Source organism: Ogataea parapolymorpha, chromosome II (genome assembly GCF_000187245.1).
Source record: "Ogataea parapolymorpha DL-1 chromosome II, whole genome shotgun sequence".
In the NCBI taxonomy this organism is placed as follows: Eukaryota; Fungi; Ascomycota; class Pichiomycetes; order Pichiales; family Pichiaceae; genus Ogataea; species Ogataea parapolymorpha.
In genome coordinates this window covers 882640-895168 of record NC_027865.1, presented here as the reverse complement: position 1 = coordinate 895168, position 12529 = coordinate 882640, and the positions used below count along the sequence as shown (strand labels likewise).

The 12529-nt window shown below is 52.2% G+C and overlaps 8 protein-coding genes and 1 non-coding gene across 9 annotated transcripts; 4 read left to right on the top strand and 5 right to left on the bottom strand.

Moving 5' to 3' along the window:
- Positions 1 to 5: 5 nt before the first annotated feature.
- Positions 6 to 2360, bottom strand: HPODL_05014 (Ribosome biogenesis protein ERB1; the record flags this gene model as incomplete). Its single annotated transcript, XM_014081375.1, has 1 exon — positions 6 to 2360. The coding sequence occupies one exon, from the start codon at positions 2358 to 2360 to the stop codon at positions 6 to 8; it is 2355 nt and encodes a 784-aa protein (XP_013936850.1).
- A 79-nt stretch (positions 2361 to 2439) lies between these two features.
- HPODL_05401 lies at positions 2440 to 2512 on the bottom strand. The gene has a single exon. It is a non-coding gene; the product is annotated as a tRNA-Lys (tRNA).
- Positions 2513 to 2713: 201 nt separating this feature from the next.
- HPODL_05013 (Intermediate cleaving peptidase 55) lies at positions 2714 to 4180 on the top strand (the record flags this gene model as incomplete). The annotated part of the gene is made up of 1 exon (XM_014081374.1): positions 2714 to 4180. One exon carries the CDS (start codon positions 2714 to 2716, stop codon positions 4178 to 4180), a length of 1467 nt encoding a protein of 488 aa, XP_013936849.1.
- A 5-nt stretch (positions 4181 to 4185) lies between these two features.
- On the bottom strand, positions 4186 to 5484 carry HPODL_05012 (Cop9 signalosome complex subunit 11; the record flags this gene model as incomplete). The annotated part of the gene is made up of 1 exon (XM_014081373.1): positions 4186 to 5484. One exon carries the CDS (start codon positions 5482 to 5484, stop codon positions 4186 to 4188), a length of 1299 nt encoding a protein of 432 aa, XP_013936848.1.
- A 39-nt stretch (positions 5485 to 5523) lies between these two features.
- HPODL_05011 (uncharacterized protein) lies at positions 5524 to 6753 on the top strand (the record flags this gene model as incomplete). The annotated part of the gene is made up of 1 exon (XM_014081372.1): positions 5524 to 6753. The coding sequence occupies one exon, from the start codon at positions 5524 to 5526 to the stop codon at positions 6751 to 6753; it is 1230 nt and encodes a 409-aa protein (XP_013936847.1).
- Positions 6754 to 6803: 50 nt separating this feature from the next.
- On the top strand, positions 6804 to 7937 carry HPODL_05010 (aminopeptidase; the record flags this gene model as incomplete). Its single annotated transcript, XM_014081371.1, has 1 exon — positions 6804 to 7937. The coding sequence occupies one exon, from the start codon at positions 6804 to 6806 to the stop codon at positions 7935 to 7937; it is 1134 nt and encodes a 377-aa protein (XP_013936846.1).
- Positions 7938 to 7985: 48 nt separating this feature from the next.
- HPODL_05009 (General alpha-glucoside permease) lies at positions 7986 to 9735 on the bottom strand (the record flags this gene model as incomplete). The annotated part of the gene is made up of 2 exons (XM_014081370.1): positions 7986 to 8985; positions 9011 to 9735. The coding sequence occupies 2 exons, from the start codon at positions 9733 to 9735 to the stop codon at positions 7986 to 7988; spliced, it is 1725 nt and encodes a 574-aa protein (XP_013936845.1).
- Positions 9736 to 10315: 580 nt separating this feature from the next.
- On the top strand, positions 10316 to 12085 carry HPODL_05008 (Clathrin coat assembly protein; the record flags this gene model as incomplete). The annotated part of the gene is made up of 1 exon (XM_014081369.1): positions 10316 to 12085. The coding sequence occupies one exon, from the start codon at positions 10316 to 10318 to the stop codon at positions 12083 to 12085; it is 1770 nt and encodes a 589-aa protein (XP_013936844.1).
- A 39-nt stretch (positions 12086 to 12124) lies between these two features.
- Positions 12125 to 12388, bottom strand: HPODL_05007 (uncharacterized protein; the record flags this gene model as incomplete). The annotated part of the gene is made up of 1 exon (XM_014081368.1): positions 12125 to 12388. The coding sequence occupies one exon, from the start codon at positions 12386 to 12388 to the stop codon at positions 12125 to 12127; it is 264 nt and encodes an 87-aa protein (XP_013936843.1).
- Between the last annotated feature and the right edge of the window lie 141 nt (positions 12389 to 12529).

Genomic DNA, 12529 nt, shown 5'->3' with positions numbered 1-12529 from the left:
ACTAATCAGTCTGTCCACAGCCGGGCCGTGTGGTCTGCCCCCGCGGTGAAAAGCCAAGGCTGTGCAGGGTGCCAGCAAACGTTGAGAACACCCAAACTGTTGACCACCTTGTGGCCGGTGAGCTTTTTCAGCGGCACGAGCAACGGGTTGCTCATGAGGTCGTCGTAGACGGTTCCGTGGAACACGTGGACAGAGCCGTCATCTGAGGCAGAGCAGAACAGCGGGTAGCCACCCTTGTGGTAGGCCACTGCCCGGACGGCCTTTTCGTGGTACCGCAACGTTTTGTACGGCGTGGCACTCAGGTCGAGGTCGTGCCACAGCACTCTTTTGTCGTACGAGCCGGCGAGAATGTGGTCGCCGCCGCGTGGATGGATATCCAGGCATGAGAGCCATCTGGCTCCCGGCAGCAGCTTTTTCTCCAGCTGCTGCTGCTGCAAATTGTAGATTCTGATGTACCGCTGCGACATGACGACTAACACCGGCTTGGACGGGTGGAACTTGGCGTCCATAACGATTCCCTTGCTTTTTCTGAACGGCGACTGGGTCGCGTGGCGGGACAGCTGGTGGATCAAAACCGACGTCTTGTTGCCTCCTTCGGGTGAGACAGTGACGAAATAGTCGCCGCGACGGTGCCACGAGACTCTTTTGAACGTGCCAGCAGCAGAGCCGCCCCTAGAAGTGCGCACCACGGCGCAAACACCGTGCGCATACTGCTCCTCGCTCGGCTTGTGCCACACGGCAGCGGCAGACTTGCCCGAACTCTCGCCGTCCTCGCCCTCTACAGTGTCGTGGCCCGTCTTGGCGTATCCCCAGCCGTCCTCAACGAGCAGCTTGGACCTGTTTTCGAGCTCAAAGCCAAAGACTGGAGGCACCAGCAGGAAAACCGACGTTCCGCACGTGACCGCGAGCAGCGCAACGTCGGGCTTTGGGTTCCACTCGAGCGCCTCGACGTGGTCCTCGTCGTCCTCAACTATGGCGTACTCGAACAGTTGTCTGCCTGTCAGCACCTCCCACACTCGCACGGTGCCGTCGTCGGCACCCGTGGCCAGCCAGTTGCCGCTAGGGTGCACGGAGAGCGCGCGGACGCGGCCGGTGTGGCCCTCGTAGACGGTCGACGTGCGCACAGGGAACGGTTTCAGGTCCTTTGGCGAGGGCAGCTCTGGGATCAGAGACTCTGGGTCAATATTCAGCTTCTGCTTCCGCACACGCGGAGCCAGATACAGGTCCAGACACCGCTCAAACCGCTCCCGCACGCTTTCCTGGTAGCCAGGCACTTTGCGCAGAGCACCGTATTTCTGCGGCAGGAAATTCCGCTCGCGTTCGCTAGGGTCCGTCTCCTCCCACCGTTTGCGCTCCTCCTCGCTCAGCAGGTACTCCTCAGGCGGGTTGTAGCTCTCCTCGTTGGTTGGCGGAGGCAGTTTTGGCGCACGTAGTGTCATGACGTGGTCCTGGGTGTTGTCGATGTCCCCGCCCCAGAGATCAAAGTTCAGCTCGTCCTCCTCTTCCTGCTGCTTCTTAAGATGCGGTGGCACAATGCGGCCCTCTCTGATGGCCTTGACGATCTTCATGATCCGCTTGGCCTCGTGTTTCGATGGAACAAACCGTCTTTTTGGCTCGGGCACAGCCGTCAGCGGCATCGTCTCTGTCTTACTCGTGAACCACTCGATTGTTGGCTCGTACGGGTTCACGCTTTCGTCCGGGTTCTCGTTGCGCTCGATTTTTCTGATCAGCTCCAGCTCCTCGGCGCTGATATTCAGCGAGTTTCCCGTCTCCTTATCCAATAAACCGGTCCAGCCCTCTGGTAGATCAATGCTCTCCAACAGCTGGTCTAGAGCAGAGCCCTGAGCAGGCCGCATGATTCTCTTTCCGTTGATGTCGTAGCCAATGTGCGGATACTCGTCATACGCAGAAAGCGGCACGTTTCCAATCGTGTTTGCCTCCTCTCTGTCTGAGTCGTCCGAGTCGTAGACCGGGTCAATCTCGGGCCTCAGGATCCGCTCACGGCCGTCAGAAAACTTGGTTCGCACCTCTCCATTTGTCGAGCTCGACGAGCTCAGCGTCCGAATCTTGATCCCCGATAATCTGTCTGTGATCGACGGCTCCTTTGGCTCGTCCTCGTCCTCATCTTCGCCACTCGAACCTTCGGCCAAAATTCTGTTAAACTCTGCGTCCGAGTCCGAGTCTGAGTCCTGGTCGTGGTCCTCATCAGCACTCTCGAATTGCTCACTTTCGCTTTCCTCCTCACTCTCGGCCCCATCCAAAAGGCCTTCCACCTGTAATTCATCCTCTGAAGACGACTCGTCGGCCGTCTCGAGCTCACGCTTGCGCTCGCGCACAGGTTGCGTTTTGGTTTTAGACATTGTAGGACCAAAATTTTTTTAGAAAAATTTAATAAAATATAGAAAAAAAATATGCAAGGTGAGATCAGAGGAAAAAAAAAGCCCGACGCGGGGCTCGAACCCGCAGCCTTGTGATTAAGAGTCACACGCTCTACCGATTGAGCTAGCCAGGCTGTTTTGTTTCTTAAGGGCAGGCGGAGAGTTATGGCATAACTGGTGCAGGCAAAGAAAAGCAAACAACGCCAGGAACTGCCAGATCGGCTCCTCCGTGGGAGCTAGTACACAAAACCACACGTTGATTATGGATCTTCGGTAATATTATGACCCTCTCCTGCAATTTCTATATATTAGTCTGAGTTGCAGTTGAAAAAATTATGTTTCGATTTCCAAGAGCTTTGTTCCGTCGCTATGCCAGTTTCCAGGCCGGACAGCCGATCCACGAAACCAGACCACATCTGGTTCGCGCAGGCGAGCTCACAACCGGCATCAGTGCAATGGAGTACTTCAATAGACGGTACAGACTTGCTGAACAGATGCCTGCCAAGTCTCTGGCCATTATTCCAGGTAACACAGTCAAATACGCCTCAGGGGCAGTTTTCTATAACTTTCAGCAGAATAACGACTTGTTCTATCTTACAGGATGGCTAGAACCGGACTCAGTCTGCGTCTTGGAGAAACCCACCGAGGATCCGGACTCGTTGGTCTTCCATATGGTGGTCCCGCCAAAGGACGAAAACTCTGAGTTATGGGAAGGCGCCCGCACGGGTGTTGACGGAGTGCGGGAAATTTTCAATGCAGACAATGCCACTGATAACCGCAACTTGCATAACTATCTGCGCACGCTGTTGAAAGACTACAAAAACGTGCTATATGATTTCGAAGACTCTAAGAAGTCGATTTTCAGTCGCGTTTTCAGCTCTACAGACAAACAAGCGACAAACCGCGAGTCGATCGAGTCGCTTTTGCGCAGCCAGAATTGTCATGTCTACTCATTGAAGAACTACTTGACTGAGTTAAGAGCTATAAAGTCCAACGCAGAATTGCGTGTTATGCGAATGGCTGGTAAGATATCCGGTAGAGCATATAACCAAGCGTATGCTAAACGGTTCAAGACAGAGAAAGGTCTCCATGCATTTTTGGAGTACCGCTTTATCTCTGGAGGTTGTGACAAAAGCGCCTATATCCCTGTGGTGGCAGGCGGTTCAAATGCCCTGTGTATCCATTACACAAGAAATGACCAGGTTTTCAAGGGGGACGAGCTCGTTCTTGTGGACGCTGCTGGATCGTTGGGTGGATACTGTGCAGACATCTCCCGTACCTGGCCTGTCAGTGGCAAGTTCAGTTCTGCGCAGGCCGAGTTATACCAGGCTGTTTTGAACGTTGAACAAAAATGTATTCAGCTGTGCACACAGAAACAAGGCTATTCCCTCAGAGACATACACGATGAGAGCGTTCGTATCATGACAAGTGAGCTGCGCAACTGTGGATTCCACGGGCTCACCAGTTATGAGGTGATGCGTCATTTGTATCCGCATTATATTGGCCATAACCTGGGTCTAGACGTCCACGACGTGCCATCACAGTCTCGGGCCGTGCCTTTGGTAAAGGGTCAGGTCGTCACCATAGAACCCGGTGTCTATGTTCCAGACGATTCGAGATGGCCTAAACATTATCGTGGAATGGGAATCAGAATTGAAGACGACATTGCTGTTGGAGAAGATAACTATGTGGTCTTAACAGCAGAGGCAGCAAAAGAAATTATAGACATTGAAACGGTAGCCGAACGAGGCGTGACCACCAAACTCGAGGATGAAGTTGTTGATGTTTGGAGCTGTACATAGATTTGTCAATCAAACGCCTCTTTAACCATCCTATTGACTTCCAGCGCTCTCATTTCGGCCACAGTTGCATCGTTCAATGACTGAATTTGTTTATCCAGGTCAATGTAGCTATCTGTGTCCTGGAACTCGACAAGGTTGTTTTTCTGATCAATCTTGACTCGTAGCTTGAACAGACTGATCAGCTTCGTGATTTCCTCGCTTGTGGTTCCCAAAACTGCTTCCAGATGATCAAAAGTCACTTTTTTAACCAGTGACAGATAGAATACGCATATTTTGTACTCAAAAGTCCGTTTCCAGAGCCTATAGCTATGCGAAAGCTGCTCGTCGTAGTCGAACTCCGACTGAAACTCCGTGAGGACATTTTTCAGATCAGAAAATCGGCAACCAGTGTAGAGCTTTATGAGCTTTCGCAATGGTGGATCCGAGGCAAAAGATTCTCTGATCATTTCGGTCCACCTGGTCTCCAAGTTTTGCATTTTCTCTGCCACCAAGACGGAGAAACACACAGTACGCAGCAGATACTCTTTGAAAATGAGCTCATTGCTGTACTCGTTCGCTAGCACGTCCGAAGCAGTATAACCGGCAATAGCTGGCTCTTTTGTGAGCTGAAAGTACTCTTCAACCACTGCCTGGTAGTTATTGCTCAAGAAAAGTGCATAGAGGAGGTACCATCGACAAGTCCAGTATGCAATGGCCTCCTCTTTATCTAGATTGTACTCGTCAGAGTCCATTCTATCATCCTCATCACTTTCGTCGTCACGCTCGTATTCCAAAACCTGTTGCAATTTCCGCCGCAGGAATACCGTGGACGACGCCAGATTGCCGTCGTAGGCCTTGTAGACAATCAGCTTCTGCAATTCTCTGAACGAGCGTTTTCGAAACATGGCCGAGAACTCTGAACCCAAATTATAGTAAAAACCCGAGTTATCACCAACGTTATCGCTCGACGCCGTAGTCATGAGCGTGTGCACCGTGCGCAGATGCAAGAGATCGACTATGCGTTCGAAATTGGCTTGTGTAGGCTCCAGTTTGGCAAGTTTGAGCAGCTCATCATCGAAATTCGGCTTCGAGTTGGTTGTTACCTGCAGTTCGTTGTAGCGTTGCAAGTACACCTCGTTGCCAGTGATCCTCAGCAAACGGGGAGTATCCTTAAAATACTTGTAAGGAGATCTTGGGTCCACTATCATGTCCAGCAATTTGTGAACCACATCGGTAGAGATGGGGAATTCCTGGCATATGTACGCCAATCGTTTCACGTACAGCGGACCTTTTTCGTATTTGTCAAGATAAAGATCCACATACATGGTTTAGACAAAAAAAATATAGATATAATTATTTTTTTCATGTTTGGGCCGTTTAGACTCAGTGCAGTCTTGCAGGCCGGCAAGACCAAAACCAAGCTGATAACGGCTGTGAAAAAGGGCGTAGTTTTGCCCGACACAGAGAAATTAGAGGCCAGGTGGAAGAAGAAAATGAGGTCCAAATACTCGCAGCCGTTACAAGGTCATTCTGCCAAAGTGATGGTGTCAAATATGCTCAAGATCCCACTGGAACAAGTCCCAGAAGTGAACTCGATGACCGCATTCAGTCCAGCACAGCTGAAAAGACTATTTAAGACGAAAGTTCAAAGACTCAAGTACAATATATTGGGCACAAACGCTGTCCAGCTCGAAGACTCAAAGGTGGTAAACGAGAAAACCGAAAAGTTTCTTGACCGAGAAGACTTGCCGCGTGCTATGGAGATGGCGCATCTGGCAGGCAAAAATGGTGTTTTTGCGTATGGCACGATCATGAAGTTCCTGGCCAAAGAGGGCCGTCTGAACATGATCTGGGAGCTCTTGAACCAGCATGTGAAAAAAAGAGGTCTACGTCCTGACGGACGTATGCTGACAATCTTTTTTGACGCTTTTGCCAAGGCCAAGTATCCAAACTCGAACATGCCCAAGATAACCGAAAACCAGGCCGTTCTGGTGTACGAATTTCTGCTGCTCGAGCTCTGCAAAAAGGAGCCTGTAGCTAATATTTTTCACGTCAACACAGCCATGAAAGCACTCCGACTCGCTGGAAAACACAAGCTCGCAATTAGGGTATTCAACAGACTCAAGGACTACAACGTAAAGGCGGATGCCTTTACGTACACGGAGTACTTTTTGAGTCTGCGCCACAGCGATAACTACACGGAAGCGGTGGGGGAGGCAGAAAAACAATTTCGCGCTGCTCAAAGACGGAAGGTGAAGCTGGACGTTCAGCTTGTGCAGGCGTACTCGTCGATTTTTGTGTTTTCGGACGATCTCCGTTTACAGGAGCGTGGTCTACTGATTCTGCGACGCTGGTTCGATGTTTGTCCTGAGTCAGAGATTGACATCAGCGTTGATTATGACGCCATCGACACGAATATCACCGTTGGTAGCGGCAACGATACTCCGCGCAGACTGGCGGACGACGTGGATGCGACAACGATCCTGCTGCCGGAATCTGAGATCAACCAGTGCGGGACGCGGTTCGAAGCCACCGAGCAAATTAAAAACCGCCATGCCACGCTGTGCCAATATTTCAATGTACATAGAAAATAAATGATTAAAAAATAAAATAATATACCCCATAATTTTCCTAAAATTGCTATATGATTTTTGTGCTTCTTTTTATTGGACTGGCAGCAGCGTTGCCGCTGTTTGGCCAGCAGTACCGTTTAATTTCTCTGCGGCCAAATGAACTGACAAAGGTGACGGAGGCCGAGTGGTGGCGGCTGAAGCAGCAAAACACGCAATTTCTGGACCTCACAGGGCGGTATCCCACTTTGCTGGAGCCAATGAGAGAAGGTCAATCAGTCAGTGTTACTTTGGAAAAGCCAGTTATTGTGTACAATTACCCCAATGGGTCCGAGTTTCACGAGAAAGAGGTCAACTCGCTTCTCACGGATATCGATCCTTCCAAGATCCAAGGTACATTGGAAGAGCTCAGCTCGTTCAAGTCGCGGTATTACAAGTCTGAAAAATACCTGGACTCCTCTATATGGGTTTACAGCAAGCTCTTGGGCTATGCACTCGGCAGAGAGAACTACAACTTGACGGTGGTCAACCACGAGAAATTTCCGCAATCGTCGTACATTTTGCGGATAAAGGGCACCAACAATTCCGTCGAAACCCCGACAATTGTTCTTGGAGCACACATAGACTCCATGAATTTGGTGTTACCTTCGTTTTTGCCTGCTCCGGGCGCAGACGACGACGGTTCTGGCGTGGTGACGCTGCTGGAGACGCTGCGGATCGTGACGGAGCACGGGCTTTCTTTCCCCAACGACATCGAGTTTCACTTTTACGCAGCAGAGGAGGGCGGCATGCTTGGCTCGCTTGACATTTTCAACGCGTATTTTCTGCAAAAAAAAGTGGTCGCCATGCTTCAGCAGGACATGACGGGCTACGCTGCAAAATCGCTCCGAAAAGGACAACCAGAGCACTTTGGACTCATCACGGACTACACGTCGCCGTATCTGAACGAGTTTTTACGGCAGGTTATTGAAACTTACTGCCGGATCCCTGTTTTCGAGACCGCGTGCGGCTATCCCTGTTCCGACCATTACAGTGCGCACATGAATGGGTTCCCAGCAGGAATGGTAGCAGAAGCCCAGCGCGAGTATTGGAACCCGTACGTGCACACGACGGGCGACACAATCGACAAGCTGAGCATGCTGCACATAGCGGAGCACGTGAAGCTGTGTTTGGGCTACGTTTACGAGCTCGGAGAGTACTCGTTTTAGGGAGCTAAAAAATGAAAATAAGTGCATTTTTTTTTCCTTGATTTTTTGTTACTCGGGCATCGTGAGCGCCTCGGCCTTGTCCTCCTTGTAGAGCTCGGCGTTAGTTTTCACCTGGATGCTAAGAACCAGCGCGCCGATCCCAATGATGCCGCCAACGCGGAAAATCCAGCCCAATGAGTCGTCAAACGAGTCCTTGTCGCTGTTTTGTAGCAGCTTAAACAGGAACGACGAGCCCAGCGACGAGAGCATCTGCGGCGCAGAAACAAAGACGTTGTGGATTGCCAGCAAAATGCCCGAGTCGTAGACGACATGGTCGTATTTTGCAACCATGACTTTCGACAGATAGAAGCTTGTTTCTGGTGTGACTAGCGTGTTTTCAGACTCGGCGGACGACGGCACGCTCTGTTTTTTGTACTGGTCATAGATCTGGACGGCCTTGATGTCCTTGATACGGGAAATCTCCTCGCTGATCAGGGCAAACGGGATCCACACGGCACAGCCCCACGGGATCCCCAGGAACGCAAATAGCACGATGGCCTGGACGGAGGTGGTGATGAAAAACGTCGAAAGTGTGGCCACAATGAACACCACGTGAGAGTAGATCCATAAGCGGCGCATGTTGATCCACTCGTTATCCCTAAACTTGTCGACGAGGTACGGCAATAGCAGGTCGACGGCGAGCGTCACGACGGCGTGGGCGAGCAGCGCTGTTGTTCCACGCCGCACGCCTTCGTCCAGCAGCCGCTGGCGCTCGTCTGCCGGCAGGTTGAGCGGGTTGTTGTAGCCGTTCTCGTACAAATAAAGTTCCCCCACGTAGGTTGACGTGTAGAAGAGCATCGGGAAGTAGCCAATCCAGGCGAAGAACTCTGCGTAGCACACGATCTTGACCTGGCGCGGCAGCCGTGCGATCGACCGCAGCACCTGCCAGAAGAACGATTTCACCACCGTGAGCACCGTGGCATTTTCCTCGTCGATGCCCATGTCCTTGAGTCGTTTTTCCTGTTTTTTTGCGTTCCATGCGGATAGCGAGGTCGTAGCGTGGGCTGCGCTCCTTGATGGCCCAGCAGGAGAACGCAGTAAGCACAAGCATGATGGTGGCCACGAGCCAGCTCAAAACCTTGAATTGCGAGCTCCCGAGCCAGGGAAACAGCGCGGCCAGGTCCCAGGTGCCGATCCAGAACCCGACGATGTTGAAGGCGCCGATCATGCGTGCGGCCCATGCGTTGGCTATTTGCTGCTGAGCGCTGGGCACCACGTCGACGATCAGCGCGCGGCACGAGGCCTGGATGACGGCGATGGAGAAGTCCAGAATATAGATGCCGGCCGCAGCAAATGGCACCGTGTACCGGTTGACGGTGTCCTTGTCACGGTTTGGCAGAAACCAGCCCACAATGTTGGCGGAATGCGACAGATACAGCAGCGACAGCACCGTGGCCAGACAGCCTCCGATGATAAACGGTCTTCTTCTGCCCCAGTCGAGGTTGCACTTGTCGCTCAGCAATCCGACGATCGGCTGGCCAAAAGTGCCCGAAAGCGGGCCGGCCAGCCATATGAGGGCAAGGGCGTGCTTGGAGACTCCCAGCGACAGCAGAAACGGCGTGGCCTCGCTGAACTCCGTGGACCAGGCAAGCTGCAGGGCCCCCACAATTAGCGTGAGCACCACGATGTAGCCGGTCGACCTGATGGGGTTGTAAAGGTCGCTCATGTCTTGGTCAGGGTCAGCTCTCAGCTCAGAGGTCAGCGTTTGCTCCAGAGAAATATCGTCGTCGAGAAGGGCTTGTGTGCTTGGTCTGGTCATTAGCAAAAAAGCATAGATAGGTACACTTTGCACCAGAATAATTATTATTTTATTTACGCGTATGGCTGATAGGAAAAGAGGCAGAGACGAGCTCGATGCTGCAGGTAGCGGCTGGAGTATGTGTGGGGGGTTGCTGACACCGGACAGGACGCCGGCGGCATGCTCCAAAAAGCTCCAGCTGCGCAGAATCACGTCTGAATTGCATGGTAAGTGGATCTGGGAGCCAGCGAGCTAACGATTAGAGAGAACGGTGAGTCTGATGATGAACGCCAGTCGTGAACTGTCCCGGCGCGAGCGCATGGTAGAGCACATGGACAGCCAGCCCGGAACGGAGGAGCAGGAGCAAGAACACGGCCCCACAACCGACAGCCAGGACACCTACCATCAACGGCCGTATTGGCCCAGCGCGCCGCGACTGGCACGTACCTGAGCGCCACGGTCTTTGTGGTTCTACAGCCCCCACTTCGTCCCACTTCGTCCCCCTGAGCTCCTAGGGCTCATAATATTTCACCTGCTTATCTGGGGCACATAACCAGAAAATATTGTTTTCTATTCACCAGCCGGAAGCTTATCCCGTCGCATGACCACGTACGAAAAGATAGTCAAGGGGGCCACGAAGATCAAGCTGGCGCCCCCAAAGCCCAAGTACATTGAGCCCATACTGATGGCTACGGCAGGCGGCGAGAAGTCGGAGAAGTTCCGGGTCATCATGCGGTCTTTAGCCGTTCGCTTAGACGACACAGCCTGGTCCATTGTGTACAAGGCGCTGATCGTGGCCCACATCATGATACGTGAGGGCGAGGAGGACGTGACGATCTCGTATCTTGCCAAAAATCCGCATATGCTTGAGTGTCGCAACATCGCTAAGTCCGGCACCTTCATCTCCAACGGCGGTGACCTGAAAACGCTCAAGAACTACTCAAAGTACCTTACCACCCGCGCCAAGGAGTACGCGAACGTGAAACACGACTATATCCGGGAAATGAAAAAGCCCGTGAGCTCTTGGTCGACAAAGGACACTGGCTCCCGTCTGCGGTCGCTGAGCGTCGATAAGGGGCTTCTTCGAGAGGTCGAGAGCGTCCAGAAACAGGTGGATGCACTAGTACGCTGCCGGTTCGCGGAAGCCGAGGTCAACAACGATGTTATCATTCTCAGCTTCAGAATGCTCGTCAACGACCTGCTGTCGTTGTACCAGGCCCTGAACGAGGGTGTGGTTAACATTTTAGAACACTTTTTCGAACTCAGCAAGTATGACGCCGAGCGAGCCTTCGAGATCTACAAACATTTCACCAAAGAAACCGACCAGGTGGTGGCCTTCCTGCGGGTCGCCAAACACCTGGAGCACGTGACCAAGTTGCACGTGCCGGTGATCAGGCACGCGCAAACGGGGCTCACCGACTCGTTGGACGAGTATCTGCACGATCCAAACTTCGACATCAATCGAAGACAGTATTTGGCGGAAAAAGAGAGCAAGAAAAGCGGAAAACGCCAGGAACCCAAGGAGCAGCAGCAAACCGTGCCTCCGCCTCAGGCTGCAACGCAGTCGTCGCCCACCGATGGCCTGGTGTTCCAGCAGACGGGATATAATCCGTTTGCCGGATTTTCTCAGATGGCGACAGGCTTTAGCAATCAGCCTGTCAATGGCAACTTCTCCGGACAGCCGCAGTTTGTTCCACAGCAGAATTTCCAGACGACACTGCCACTGCAACAAATCCCAGAGTCGCAGCCTGTACAACAAATCCACATGTCGCAGACGCAGCCGCTCCAGCAAACGCCAACGTTCCAGCATTTCCAGCCGCAGCAGACAGCCACTTTGCAACGGAGCTCAACTTTCGATGCGCTCCCGCCTCCTACAGAGCAAAATGTCTATCCACAGCTGACGTCATCGTTCACCGGAACAGGTTTTGGTGGCTACAGTCCGCAGCCACCAATCCAGAGGCAGACAACGTCGTCCCTCAGAGGAAACCTCAAGAGACAGTCGACCAATCCGTTTGCTCTTGATCGGTCCAGTTCTAGCAACAATCCATTCGCCAAGCTGGAGGCCACTGACACTGGCACGAATCCCTTCAGATCGGCGTCTGTGAGTGCTCAGCCGCTGCAAAGCCAGCCAACGGCAGGCGGACTGGAGAATTTGCCAACCGTGCCTGTGTTCCCAGAAACCAAGCAGGAGTTCAGCCAGCAGCAGGCACATCAACAGGCAGTGTTTCAGCTACAACAGGCCGCTGCACAGCACAAAGCCCAGATGGCAGGAATGAATCAGCAGCAAACGGGTTACAACCCATTTGCACAAAACCAAACGGGCTACAATCCATTTGGCAGCGGAGTCTACAACGGTCCGAATTTAATATAATAATATCATCATTCATTATAGTTGAATATGTCGTTCGCATCAGACGTGTGGGAGGTCAGGCGTGTACTCACTGGCTTTCTTATCTGTGCGTTTCAGATAGTTCACCAGAAGCCTGTCCTGTTTCTCGTTTGGTTGGTAGAAGTCGGTCTTATACTCGTGCTGCTTCTTGAGCTCCACTCTTTCCTGGTCAAGCTTCGACTTGATGGCATTGGAAAAGGTTGGTCTGGCGAAGTATGCTATGGTCATGACGGGAAGTGCCGCCACAGACACACCGCCTAAGAATTTCATTGGAGTCACTGCCATGATAGATTGCTAGAGTTAATTAAATTGTACAATTACAACCTTCTCGTTACATGCTATTTATACCCTGGTCCTAGAAGGGTGGCAGTCATCGACTTTACTGAGGCGTGGCCCCACTTCTTATCTGTTACCATATTTGGTACC